A 12,633-nucleotide genomic window follows, 5' to 3' on the forward strand; every position below is an offset into this window, starting at 1 on the left:
GAAAAATCTTACTAATCTTAGTTAGTCCTATTGACTTTTGGCCAAATCTCAAAGTCTTTACTCAAGCCAGCTTCAGTGAAGTAATATGGAATTTGCCATTGAAATCAATGGCAGTTTGTTTGAGAGAGGACTGAGGATGAGAGCATAGGACGTAGCCTTTTAATTTTAGTTCCAAAGCTTCAATTAGAAAATGAGGGAAGAGGTTTAAATTCCTATTTCTTGTGGACATGAGCTGGTGTAAGTTGGTAGAATGACTCAGTGAAAGGAAACAGTTGTAGTTAGCAAGGTCTCTTTCTCAAGGATTCTTATTTTATAACAGGACAGAAAAATAATTTAACTTGAGTGTAAAGTAAATGGATAAACTCCACAAGATAGAGTCTTGTGACTTGTCTTTATGGAGTCTTACCTTCCTGAAGATATTTCCTCCTCTGTCTCCCAGATAGCTGTTCTTGTAGCCCTTCCCTGTTCCTCCACATGGGAGTGGAGATTAAATTAACTCCTTGTTCATCAGGAACCATTTACTGCCCCTGCATGCTCTCTCACCAGGGTTTCTCCAAAGACACAAGCCAACAAATGTGCTCAAACTGTGCCCTAAGAGTGTGAGAAATGTTAATTAAAAATGTGTATTTTGCTTTGGTTTTGGAGACTGCATCTTTTTTAAGTCAAGACCCTATTCAGTAAAATCCACCATAGAATTCTTGTGTGCTTGCCACAGGAAGTCACAAAGTACTAGCAAAGAATTAAAGTTCTTGACTAGAAAAGCCAGCAGCATTTGTAAGGAGAGAGGGATCCAGCAATAACAGGTAAAAGTTCTTGGTCCCTACTAGCTATTGTTTAATATTGTACATGCAAAACACAGCTGTAGAAAGAGAACTTTTTGCAGTGTAAATATGCAAAAGATTTAAAACACTTTAATAATCTAATTAAAGTTCTGTGGCTTCATCCACGCCACTTGAAACATAAAATAAGTTTTATCACATAACAAGTTCCTGTTAGTATACAACTCCTCTCTACACCTTCCCTAAAATGCTTATGGAGCACAGGTCATGAAATGAAACTTGCAAACAAGTCATCCCCTAAGAATCACATGATTCACTTCAGCTTTTAAGGCGGATCTTCAATTAGAGGAGTCATTTCTAGTCATGCAGTAGAAGGCTGTAGAGCCTTCCTTTTAAATGAGGGAGGAGAGCACATATGTAAAGACAAACATGTCTTTTTTTTTTATCTGTTTGGTGGTTTTCCTGGGTGATTGCTGTGGATGTCAGCATCATCTCTGTCAGTGCTCTGACAGGATATTCATCTGTCAGGAGAGCAAAGTGATCCAGATTCCTCAGGACATTCCCAGGAACTCTACTGAACTGTAAGTAAGGAAAGGGAGCTGTTGCAATTTTCAAGCAGCAGCTTTGCTGTTATCTTGCAAAATAAACTGCTGTTTGGCGAGCCAACATGCTCAGTTTCGGAGGAGTCCAGGGGTTCATGTAAGAGACTTATACCAGCTGTTTTAAAAGCAGAGCACTCTGTCACACTCATTAAATCACCATATCCCCCTCAAAACCTTAATACTCTGTATAATAAGAGCCTCTGTTACTCTAATCTCTATTTTAACATCTTAGTTGAGAAAAGATCAGTTAAATATTGCAAAGTTTGCAAATATTGCTTCCAAAGGAAACTATTTTTTTTATTATTTGTATTATCCTAGTATCTAGGAATCTAAGCTTTCCTTACAACCTGCTTTAGCATAACTGAGTGGAATATGTACCATGTTTTGCCTGCCATAAGGAACTTTGGAAACATTTTGTTTGTACAGTAGTAACTCTCTAGAGAAGTGTTGATTTGCCAAAAAGGAATTTGTGGTTTTCATGTGTAGTACTTTACAGCGTTATCAGTCACCCACCCACACCCCAAAAAAATTTCTGAATAAAAAGGTGATTCTCATCATCCATGGAAACACTGACTGCATTAATGATGATAAATAAAGCAAAGATTTAGTGTGGTCTCAGCTAGTTGCTTTATTGTTCTTAGAGTTTCTAGTTGTTTCCCATAGGATGACATGCACAGTACTAGACATCAGATATCTTCTAATTTGGTGACAAGGCTAATGAGATAATTCACACAAAAGCCAATATTGACCATTAAAATAAGCCAAAGTGTGTTCTCTCTTTTCTTTGCTTTAAAGCAGCTACACCATAATCAACTAATACCACAACCTAATGTAAAATAAGCATACCTGGGTAAATCCTTTAATAGTAATTATAGCAGCCAGTTTGGATGGAAGGGCCAAGGCAGAATAATACAGCTGATCATTCACTAGCTAGATTTTACAAACCATTGTACATCTGTTATACTAAAATTATCCCACAGCTTTTGAGCACAAAGGATTTTATTTTTAATTAACAGAAGGGGTGGTCAAAATTTGTGTTAGGCATGCAGCTTAAGTAAAAGCAATAGACTGCAGTGAGACTCTTGAAAAAATGACTAAATTAACTACAGGAAGGCAGTGAATATTTAAATCATTATACAACCAACTAGAGGGAAAATAATCCATGTACAATTTGGGTCGTCTAAATCCTGGGTGAACCACACTCCAAGCATAGATGGCTAATTGTGATTTGTTTCTTTAGATTACACAGTTAGAATCTGCCATCTAGGGACTACACAAATCAGTATATCCTTGTTTTTATAAGGAAATGGAACTCTAAACATAGGCACCTGTTAAAGTGGGGGCTTAGTAAGGAGTGGTCAGCCATTTAAGGAGTTATCAGGGGATTGCTAATTACCCAGCTTCTCAGAATGACTATTGACCCTGTGGGGTGTAATTACTGAAACAGGCTATTTGGAGAAAGCCTTTGTATGTTTAAAAACAGTAAATAAATGCTTTCTTCTTGAAATATTATGTATCTAATTATAACCATGAGAGTTAGAAACACAGACCAGACTGTCTTCTCACTTACACCAGTTTTACATCACTTGATGAAATCTCGTCCCCATTGTAGTCAATGATAAAACTTTCATTGATTTCAGTAAGGTCAGGATTTTACCCATAGTCATCTCTAACATACATCTGTGTAAATGAAAATGGAACTAGACCCTCACCATGAACTGTGTCAGAACTAGTGATGGGTAAGCCTTAAAGGCCCATGCTGTGTCAGTAAAGGGACTGTAAAAATGGCACCTTCCTACTCAAGGCACTCTTTGCTGTGGGTCAGAGGTACTGATTTAACTGTGCACTCCAACTAGCACTGCAGATTCTCAACGTAGCTAGATTCTTTTCTAACCTTTCATTTCTTCAACACTATCTAGGAGTCCAAAAGGATCCACCGTCTGTGGACCATTTTAATAATCTGAATAATCAGTAATGGGGGTGCTATAAAAGAGGCAAATGCTTTCCTCTTTCTGCTGGCATCATTTCTTTTTGGCAGGGTTCAGCTTCTGCCAGCTGCTTTTCACTCAGGTGCTGATTGTGTGAGAGAGAGCAGAAATACAGTACTGTTTGTTTGTTTTTTCTCGCTTTCCTCTGCAGCATGGCCACAGGTCATTTGCAGGTTTAAACTAGTGTCAATGGTGACTTCTCTGTCACTTGAAGTATTTAAACCATGATTTGAGGACTTGAGTAACTCGGCCAGAAGGTAGGGGACTATATCAGGAGTGGGTGAGGTTCTTTGGCCTGTAATGTGCAGGAGGTCAGACTAGTTGATCACAATGGTCCCTTATGACCTTAAAGTCTATGAGACAGAGGATCTGGGTGTCTTGGGTTCATATAGATGCTGAATAATATGATGAGCCCTGGGCCTCTATATGTGAAAGCTTTAGAAATGGAGGAAGACGTGCCCATTGCAAACCTGTGAGGTCGGTCCAAAAGAAAGGACGGGAGCTATTTCAGGGTGTCTCTGTTCCACCCCAGCAGTTTCTTAGAATCAGCACAGACGTACTAGGTGATTTGTTGTATCCGTTAAACCAGAGAAGTAATACAGGATGAGTATGGATGTTTCCCTTTACTCTGGCAGAAAGGGGTAATCTACTCAAGAGCAACATGTGGTGTTTTGGAATCATGCCCTGACCTGAAGTTTGACTGAGAGGAAAATCTCAGACACTGGCTGCTGACAAGTGACATAAGTCTTTTTTTGATTTCTTGATTACCTTACTGAGAAATGGGAGCTCAGATATTAGGAGTTGATTGTGGGCTCTCCAGCATTGCACAATGGCTTCCTCATTATCGTTTGGGCTATTGCACACTTTAGAGCAGGCACTGATTCACCTCATCAAAGGAAGTGTTGGCGATCTGTCAGGAGAGTTCACAGGAGTTCTGCTTGTTCTTGCCATCCAGAAATTATGTAGAGGTCCGAATCACAGGTGGTGGCCCTCATTGCAGTTATTGTTTCCACGACTACTACTTGTGTGCATAGGCCAAATTATTGGAAGGAGACTGTTCTGTTTCCAGTTGTTTTCTTGCTGGCTTAGGAGGCCTTCCTGGATGGAATTTGGCAGGGTCCAAGATTTCAAGAAGGAGACCTCCATGATGGTTTCTTATTCTTGCCTGAGGGAGAAGGTGCTCTGTTCAGGACAAAAAGATGGTTCTTGCATTTCTTATGGCCTCATCCAGCTGAAAAGTCTGTCCAGAATGTGGCCAGCTGAGTGTTTCTCGTGATAACCCATGAGAAATCAAAGGTGGAGACTTCAGATAGAAAGAGAGTTTTGGATTAGTGTATCAAAGGGTTGGTTAGCCAGTTGGGAGACATCTCTAAAAACCAGTGGTGTCAATTAAAAGCACCCCTCTTAAATATAGGACACTATGCTTATTTAGGATTTAAAAGTTTTTGAAGTCATATTTAACGTTTGTCTTTCTTCTTCCTGTTCTTTGTTGACATTAAATTTAGGTATGGGTAAACTGTGTGTGTGTGTGTGTGTGTGTGTGTGTGGTTTTTTTTTTAACAGATCCTTCTTGAGATTTGACAAAATACACTTAACAACAAAAAGGTCTGACCCGCTGTACTTCATGTTTTCATCTGGGAGTGGAAGTAGAAATATCATGAAAGAAGTTATAAAAGTAACAATACATTGTTCTTCTATAGGGCCTTTCATCTGAGGGGAGGTGGTATCTCACAAAACTGGGTGACTGGGCAGCAAAATGACAGATGAAATTCAATGTTGATAATGCAAAGTAATGCACATTGGAAAACATAATTTCAACTATACATTCAAAATGACAGGCTCTAAATTAACTGTTACCATTCAAGAAAGAGATCTTGGAGTCATTATGGATAGTTCCCTGAAAACATCTGTTCAATGTGCAGTGGCAGTCAAAAAAGCTAACGGAATGTTAGGAACCATTAGGAAAGGGATATAATAAGACAGAAAATATCATAATTCCACTATATAGATCCATGATCTGCTACACACCTTTAATATCATGGGCAGTTCTGGTCACCCCATCTCAAGATTTCACCACATATATTGTGTACATTTTGAAAATCCGCATTCCAGTTTCACCAAGTGGTTTAGGATAGGGGCCGGCTCCAGGGTTTTGGCCGCCGCAAGCAGCTGCCAAAAAAAAAAAAAAAAAGTCGCGATCTGTGGCAGCAATTCGGCAGGAGGTCCTTCGCTCCGAGCCGGAGTGAGGGACCGTCCGCCGAATTGCCACCAAATAGCTGGACGTGCCGCCCCTCTCCGCAGTGGCCGCCCCAAGCACCTGCTTGACAAGATGGTGCCTGGAGCCGGCCCTATTTAGGATGAATCACCACTGGTAAAGAATATATTTTGACCATTTTCTCTCAAACCTCTGCAAACCACAAACATTGGAATTTACTTGCCTTCTGCACAGGAGTCTTTGTACTGTTGCTCAAAGCTATTTATTTTTAGACTATCATGTCAAGCTTGGGTAGATGTCTGACCATTGAATAGTCAGCCACCTTGAAATAGCAAATTCTGGATCAAGCACAAACAAGCTAGACGTAAAATCTAACAACTTGAACAACAGCTACAAACCCTATTGTTTGCATCAGGACTTGCTATAGTATTATCTCAATCTTTAGTGTAGCAAAATTTATAAAATAAAGGCTTATGCTGTCATCAGGTAATTATCACAGGAATTAGCTGTTCCCATATTTTCAACAGTGCTGGTCAGTTGCATTAAAAACAAGGTGTCTTGTGCCAGGTTACTTAAGTATCTCTTAAGTCCAGGCTCTGAGATTCAATAATGAGAAATGTAGTTGTGTGCAAATATCAATAGGGCTCCTAAAACAGAAGTGCCTAGCCCCCAACAAATTGATTCTCTTCTGTCTTGCACTGATATAAATTATAACTATCTCTGGTGAAGTCAATCAAATTACACAGATGTAAAGCTTGTGAGAGGAGAATCAGGTCTTCTGAGTCCTGTCCCAGCATGCACTAGACTCAATGTAAAACCTGGAAGAGCCCAAGATGACCTATTCCAAAGTCCTTCTGAGGGACCTAGAGGAACTAGATACTATCCATGGAAAAGATGAGGAGAAAACTGAACAGAGTACTAAACAAGAAATACAGTCATATAAGCAGAAGGTACCATGGGAGGGAGAGAGAATGAAACAGATAGAACAAAGGAGAAGATGAAAGGAAAGGCCAACAGGCTCATGCAGAGGAAAAAGGCAAAGAAGGGAGAAGTATGTGCAAGAGCAGAAACATCAGAAGTAGAGACATTCAGTAACCAATAGAAGAAGGGATAAGACAAGAACAGAAAGAAATTAAATAAATTCAGAAGGTCAAAAAAAGAACAGAATTAGTACGAAGGATAGAGAAAACAAAAGTCTAGGGAAATAGAGGGAGTTGGGGTGGAAAACTTAAATACGAAAAATCAGATGGAGTCTGAAAAGATAAAGAAGCAAGAAATTTGCACACAAAAAATAGGAAAATAGGTTTTGTGTGTGTCTAATTTCATGTTAGTGGTAAATTTGCATTTTTCCATTTCCCACTATCCCTGAAATCAATCAGAGCCCAGTCTGGAAATCAAGTTTAGATTTCTCAGCAGCAAGGATGTGTATGAAAAATACCAAATCCCATAATGGTTCTGATAGGGTTACCATATTTTGTGCCTCCCAATGGAGGACACTCCCCGGGGCCCCGGCCCCGCTCCCAGCCCCGCCCACGCCCCGCCCAAAGTCTCCGCCCCCTCCCCTGCTTCCCGCGAACATTTAATTCGCGGGAAGCCTGAAGCAGGTAAGGGGGGGTGTGGGGGGGAGGAGGCGCGGCCCAGGCTGGCCCCCCGGCGGCTCCAGCCTGGGTCGGCTCGGGCCCTGGGGTGCTGGCCCCGGCCGACCACCCCCGGCTCCCGGCTCCCCGACCCCGCGGGCCCGGCTCCCGGCTCCCCGACCCCGCGGGCCCGGCTCCCGGCTCCCCGCCCCCGCGGGCCCGGCTCCCGGCTCCCCGCCCCCGCGGGCCCGGACCGGCTCCCCGCCCCACGGGCCCGGACCGGCTCCCCGACCCCGGCCCGGCACCGCGCCCCCGGCCCCACGCCCAGCCCGGCCCCCGGCCCCGCAACCCTGGCCTGGCCCCCAGCCCGGCACTATGCCCCCAGCCCCGCGACCCTGGCCCCGCACCGGCCCCGGCCCCAGACAAAGAGGCCCCGGCCGAGCCTCCCGATTTTCCCGGACATGCCCGGCTTTTGGGGATTTCCCCCCGGACGGGGATTTGAGCCCCCAAAAGCCGGACATGTCCGGGAAAATCCGGACGTATGGTAACCCTAGTTCTGATTCAGAACACTCAGTTCCCTGCACTTCCTCTTTTCTGGTGGCCTGAGTCCTTGCCTCAGCCTTTTAGCTCCTTTCATCTCCCTCCTCCACACAATGTTGCTCTTGGAGGAGTCACTCCCACCCCCATGCTTTTGACCTTTGTCTACCTTTGAATATCTAAAAATTAACTGGACTGAGCCTTAGAAAATAGACAATTCAGATTTGTCAGGGGAATGGAGTAGATGATCTAACTTGTAAATTCTATAGCTGAAACCCTGATCCCACTGAAGTCAATGGGAGTTTTGCTATTGACTTCAATGGAGCCAGGATTTCACCCTACAGTTCCCTTTCACCTTCTAATTCCTTTCATCCCAGCACTCTACCACAATCAGGTTCGTTGAATTCCTAGGGGCGTAAAGAGAAGCATGGTCTAGAATATTTAATCTTGGCTCCAATGCTGATTCCATCTGTGGCCCTGGGCCACTCACCTACATACCCTGCTTCAGTTTCTTCAGTTGTATAATGGTGATTGTCATAATAAGTTGCCTGCTGCACAATGTTGTATTAACTAGTTATTGTTTGGAAGATGAAAAGCCCCATGCAGGTGCAACATTTTATTGTCTTAATGAGTCAGGCATGTCTTCACCTCTACCCTGAACCCTGGTGCTACTCCAGACAAACATGGCACGAGAAGTTGTACCCAAGAGGAGTTTCCCAGAATACATAGTGTATGAGATGTGAGCATACAATACCAAGGTCCAATCAGAAACACAGCCAGGATGAGAGACCTATGAGGTCAACACAGCCAGGAGGAGAGACCTATGAGGTCAAAGGTAGATGGACTAAGTTGTGGTGAGCGGAAAGGGAGCCAGGAAGCCTGAGAGACTTGCAAGGGCAAGAAGATAGATGAATTGGAGGTTGGAGTCTGAATAGAAATTGAATTCATACCCAGATGGTGAAGAACCATGCACTCAGCATTCATTTTCCACACAAATTCTTCAACAATATGTATTATTTCTGCAACTCCTCCTGAGTCAGCAACATAGAGGATCTTGTGGAAATGAAAACAGCATGTCTTAGTGTTTATTGACTGTTCTTGTTTAATGTTAAATTTCATTAATCACATCTGTCATGCCCTCAGAGGTAGCCAAGATACTTTGGCAAAAGAAATACTGATGATATCAAAATGTGAACATTGTTAGTAGTTAGAACTTTACATGCCCCCATTCTAGATACTTTTGACAATGTTACCCTAAATCCCATTGTCAAAAGAGACTGAGCACTGCAACTACACTGACAACTTACATCTGCTTTGTCTCTCAGAGGTGTGAGAAATACATATGCCTAAAAGTTGTAGCTACGCTGACCTAAGCCCCCGATGTAGAAAATGATAGGTCAACAGAAGAACCCCTCCCATTGCTGTAGTGGGTGTTTAGACTGAAGTGCTATAGCTGCAGCACTGTAAGTGTAGACATAGCCTCAGAAGTCTGAAGATTTATCTGCATTGAGACTTTGTCTACACTACAGGGGCAAATTGATCTAATTTGATTTACGTGAATAGCATTACTCAAGTTGACATAGCTTAGATCTACTTACTGCGGGGTCCACACTGCGCTATGTCAACGGGAGATGCTCTCCTGTTGACTCCCCTTACTCTCCTCATTCCTGTGGAGTACAGGAGACCATGGGAGATCAATCTGCAGTCAATTTAGCGGGTCTTTAACTACCGATGCATCGCTCACCATGCATCGATCCCCTGGTAAGTGTAGACAAGCCTGTAGAGTTATTTGGGAACAGCTATTCTGGAATAACTTCATGTGTGGACACTTGTCTGGAATAAGAGTGCCTTATTCTGAATTAGCTTGATCTCTTTTGGAAGTGGACTAAGCAAAACCAGAAAAAGGCACTCTTAATGTGGAATAAAAGTGTCCATACATGGAGTCTTCTCTGGCATAGCTATTTTACTTTAAATTTACACACTACTAAACTAGACTAACTTTCAGGTGTGGACAATGGGACTCAGGGCTTCATTGTCCGCATTGTAAGATCTAAGGGCCAGATTTTAAAAAATATTTAGGCACCTAAAAATGCAGATAGGCACTAGTGAGCTATTTAAAAGCATCTCAATGCCTAACTTCCATTGCTATCAATGGGATTTAGGTCCCAGATCCTCAAAGTTACTTGGGCATTTGCCACTCAGCATTGCAATATCTAACTCTGGGGTAGCCTACCACCTAATGGTCCCAAGCTAGGCACTCTAGGCTAGATTCACGAAGAGATTTAGGCGCCTAAATGCTATTTTAGGCACCTAAATCTGACATTTAAATCCTTGCAAACCTTGCTTAGGTGCTGCCTAACCCGGTAGGCACCTATATTTCTTAGGCACCCAAGTGTCCATCAGGGGCATGCATGCTGCCACCTGATGCCTAGCTCACACCTAAGCCCCAACAGATTCACAATTACGCATTCTTCTGCCTATCAAGCCTCTGGGGCTTGATCCAGTAGGTATGTTTTGAGGCTGCCTTACCTACAGGTGGTGGTCCTTTATAGCCAATAGCCCTAGAGCACTCTCACAGGATGTGGGAGACCGATTCAAATCCATAGTCTGTCCAAGAGAAGCAAGAACTTAACCCAAGGTCTCCCACCTCCCAAGTTCCTGCTCCCCTTGGACAGAGTGGTGGGGATTTGAACCTGAGTCTCCCATATCCTGGGTCTTAAGTACTTAACTAGCTGACCTGGTGCACCTGGGTGATGGACTAGAGTAGGGTTACCATTCGTCCGGATTTACCCGGACATGTCCTCCTTTTGTGTGCTAAAAATAGCGTCCGGGGGGAATTTGTAAAGCACTCACAATGTCCGGGATTTCCCCCCAGGCAGAGCGAGCGGCTGGGAGGGCTGCAGGAAAGTCCCGGGCTGGACTCCGGAGCAGCTTCCTCCTCCCACCCCCCCCTCCCTGCATTCTGAGCCGGCCGGCAGCTCCTCCTCCTGCAGCCCGCTCCGGCAACCCTGTGCAGGGCCAGGGACCGGGTTTTGTGTTGTGCAGGGGAGCTCAGCCATGTGTCCGGCTGGCACAGAGCCCAACACCCTGTTCTGAGCAGCAGGGTAAGGGGGGGCAGGGGACAGCAGTGGGGAGAGGGATCGGAGCAGTCAGGGGACAGGGAGCAGGGGGTAGGGGGCTGGGAGTTCTGGGGGGGAGCTGTCAGGGGGCAGGAGTGGGGAGAGGGATCGGAGCAGTCAGGGGACAGGGAGCAGAGGGGTTTAGATGGGTTGGGAGTTCTGGGGGGGGCTGTCAGGGGGCAGGAGTGCGGAGAGGGATCGGAGCAGTCAGGGGACAGGGAGCAGAGGGGTTTAGATGGGTTGGGAGTTCTGGGGGGGGGGGTGTCAGGGGGCAGGAGTGGGGAGAGGGATCGGAGCAGTCAGGGGACAGGGAGCAGAGGGGTTTAGATGGGTTGGGAGTTCTGGGGGGGGGTGTCAGGGGGCAGGAGTGGGGAGAGGGATCGGAGCAGTCAGGGGACAGGGAGCAGAGGGGTTTAGATGGGTTGGGAGTTCTGGGGGGGGCTGTCAGGGGGCAGGAGTGCGGAGAGGGATCGGAGCAGTCAGGGGACAGGGAGCAGAGGGGTTTAGATGGGTTGGGAGTTCTGGGGGGGGGGCTGTCAGGGGGCAGGAGTGCGGAGAGGGATCGGAGCAGTCAGGGGACAGGGAGCAGAGAGGTTTAGATGGATCGGGAGTTCTGGGGGGGGCTGTCAGGGGGCAGGAGTGGGGAGAGGGATCGGAGCAGTCAGGGGACAGGGAGCAGAGGGGTTTAGATGGATCGGGAGTTCTGGGGGGGGCTGTCAGGGGGCAGGAGTGGGGAGATGGATCGGAGCAGTCAGGGGACAGGGAGCAGAGGGGTTTAGATGGGTTGGGAGTTCTGGGAGGGGCTGTCGGGGGCAGGAGTGCGGAGAGGGATCGGAGCAGTCAGGGGACAGGGAGCAGAGGGGTTTAGATGGGTTGGGAGTTCTGGGGGGGGGCTGTCAGGGGGTGGGGAGTGGTTGGATGGGGCGTGGGAGTCCCAGGGGTCTGTCTGGGGGTGGGGGTGTGGATAAGGGTTGGGGCAGTCAGGGGACAAGAGGCAAGGAGGCTTAGATACGGAGTGGAGTCCCGGGGGGCAGTTAGGGGCAGGGGTCCCAGGAGGGGGCAGTCAGGGGACAAGGAACGGGGGGAGGGTTGGGGGTTCTGGGGGGGCAGGAAGTGGGAGGGGCAGGGGCGGGGCTCCTCCCGTCCTCTTTTTTGCTTGTTGAAATATGGTAACCCTAGACTAGAGAGAGGCACCTCCCTCTGCTCAGGATCCTCTGTTGTGAACCCTCTCCTGGAGTTAGGCACCTAACCCAGATCAGCCACTTAAGTAGCCCTTTCCCTAGCAGCCAAAACCCTCTGTCTGTCTTCTGCTCATGCCTGATACCTTTTATGCTAGTCATATGTTTCCCTATGCCCCATCTGTCTTTTGTGCAGGTGTTGTGCTGCTCCCCAACCTATTGGTGGCCTACACTGGGCCCTCCTGATGTGGGGGGTGCAGGATCAGGTCTTAGGCATGCTCAGAACCTGCCTATCTGGCTGGTGAGATAGGTGCTCCCTGCCTAGTTTGAATATCTCGCTTTGGGAGTTCCGGGCTTTGGCTTCAGCTAGGGATCATAGCTGCTCATTAGCTGGGGTGGAAGGTGTCAATGCTTGCAAATGTACACAATCAGAAACCTAGGTGCCTTGGGGACTTAGGCACCTGCAGGGTGAGCGGGCAGCTGAGAAGCAGTTTTGAAAATGTCAGTGGTGCCTAAATGATGCACTTAGAGCCTAAAAAGGCTGATAGGAACCTACATACCTTTAAGGATTTGGGCCTACATGGTTTGGAAAATCCCACTAGACACCTGTATGAATATTTAGGACTACCTAGGGTTTC

At 46.0% G+C, this 12,633-nt stretch overlaps 1 protein-coding gene across 2 annotated transcripts in view; it reads left to right on the forward strand.

Annotated features, from left to right (window-relative positions):
- Positions 1-1,119: 1,119 nt before the first annotated feature.
- FSHR (follicle stimulating hormone receptor) overlaps positions 1,120-12,633 on the forward strand; it is a 174,944-nt gene continuing 163,430 nt past the window's right edge. For both annotated transcript variants that reach the window (XM_065590726.1, XM_065590725.1), the window contains exon 1: positions 1,120-1,360. Coding sequence is in view for 1 of the 2 variants with exons in the window: in XM_065590725.1 (XP_065446797.1) it covers positions 1,176-1,360 (185 nt within the window). In the remaining variant the exon portion in view is untranslated. The remainder of the gene's footprint in view (positions 1,361-12,633) is intronic.

Source organism: Chrysemys picta, chromosome 3, assembly GCF_011386835.1.
Source record: "Chrysemys picta bellii isolate R12L10 chromosome 3, ASM1138683v2, whole genome shotgun sequence".
In the NCBI taxonomy this organism is placed as follows: Eukaryota; Metazoa; Chordata; order Testudines; family Emydidae; genus Chrysemys; species Chrysemys picta.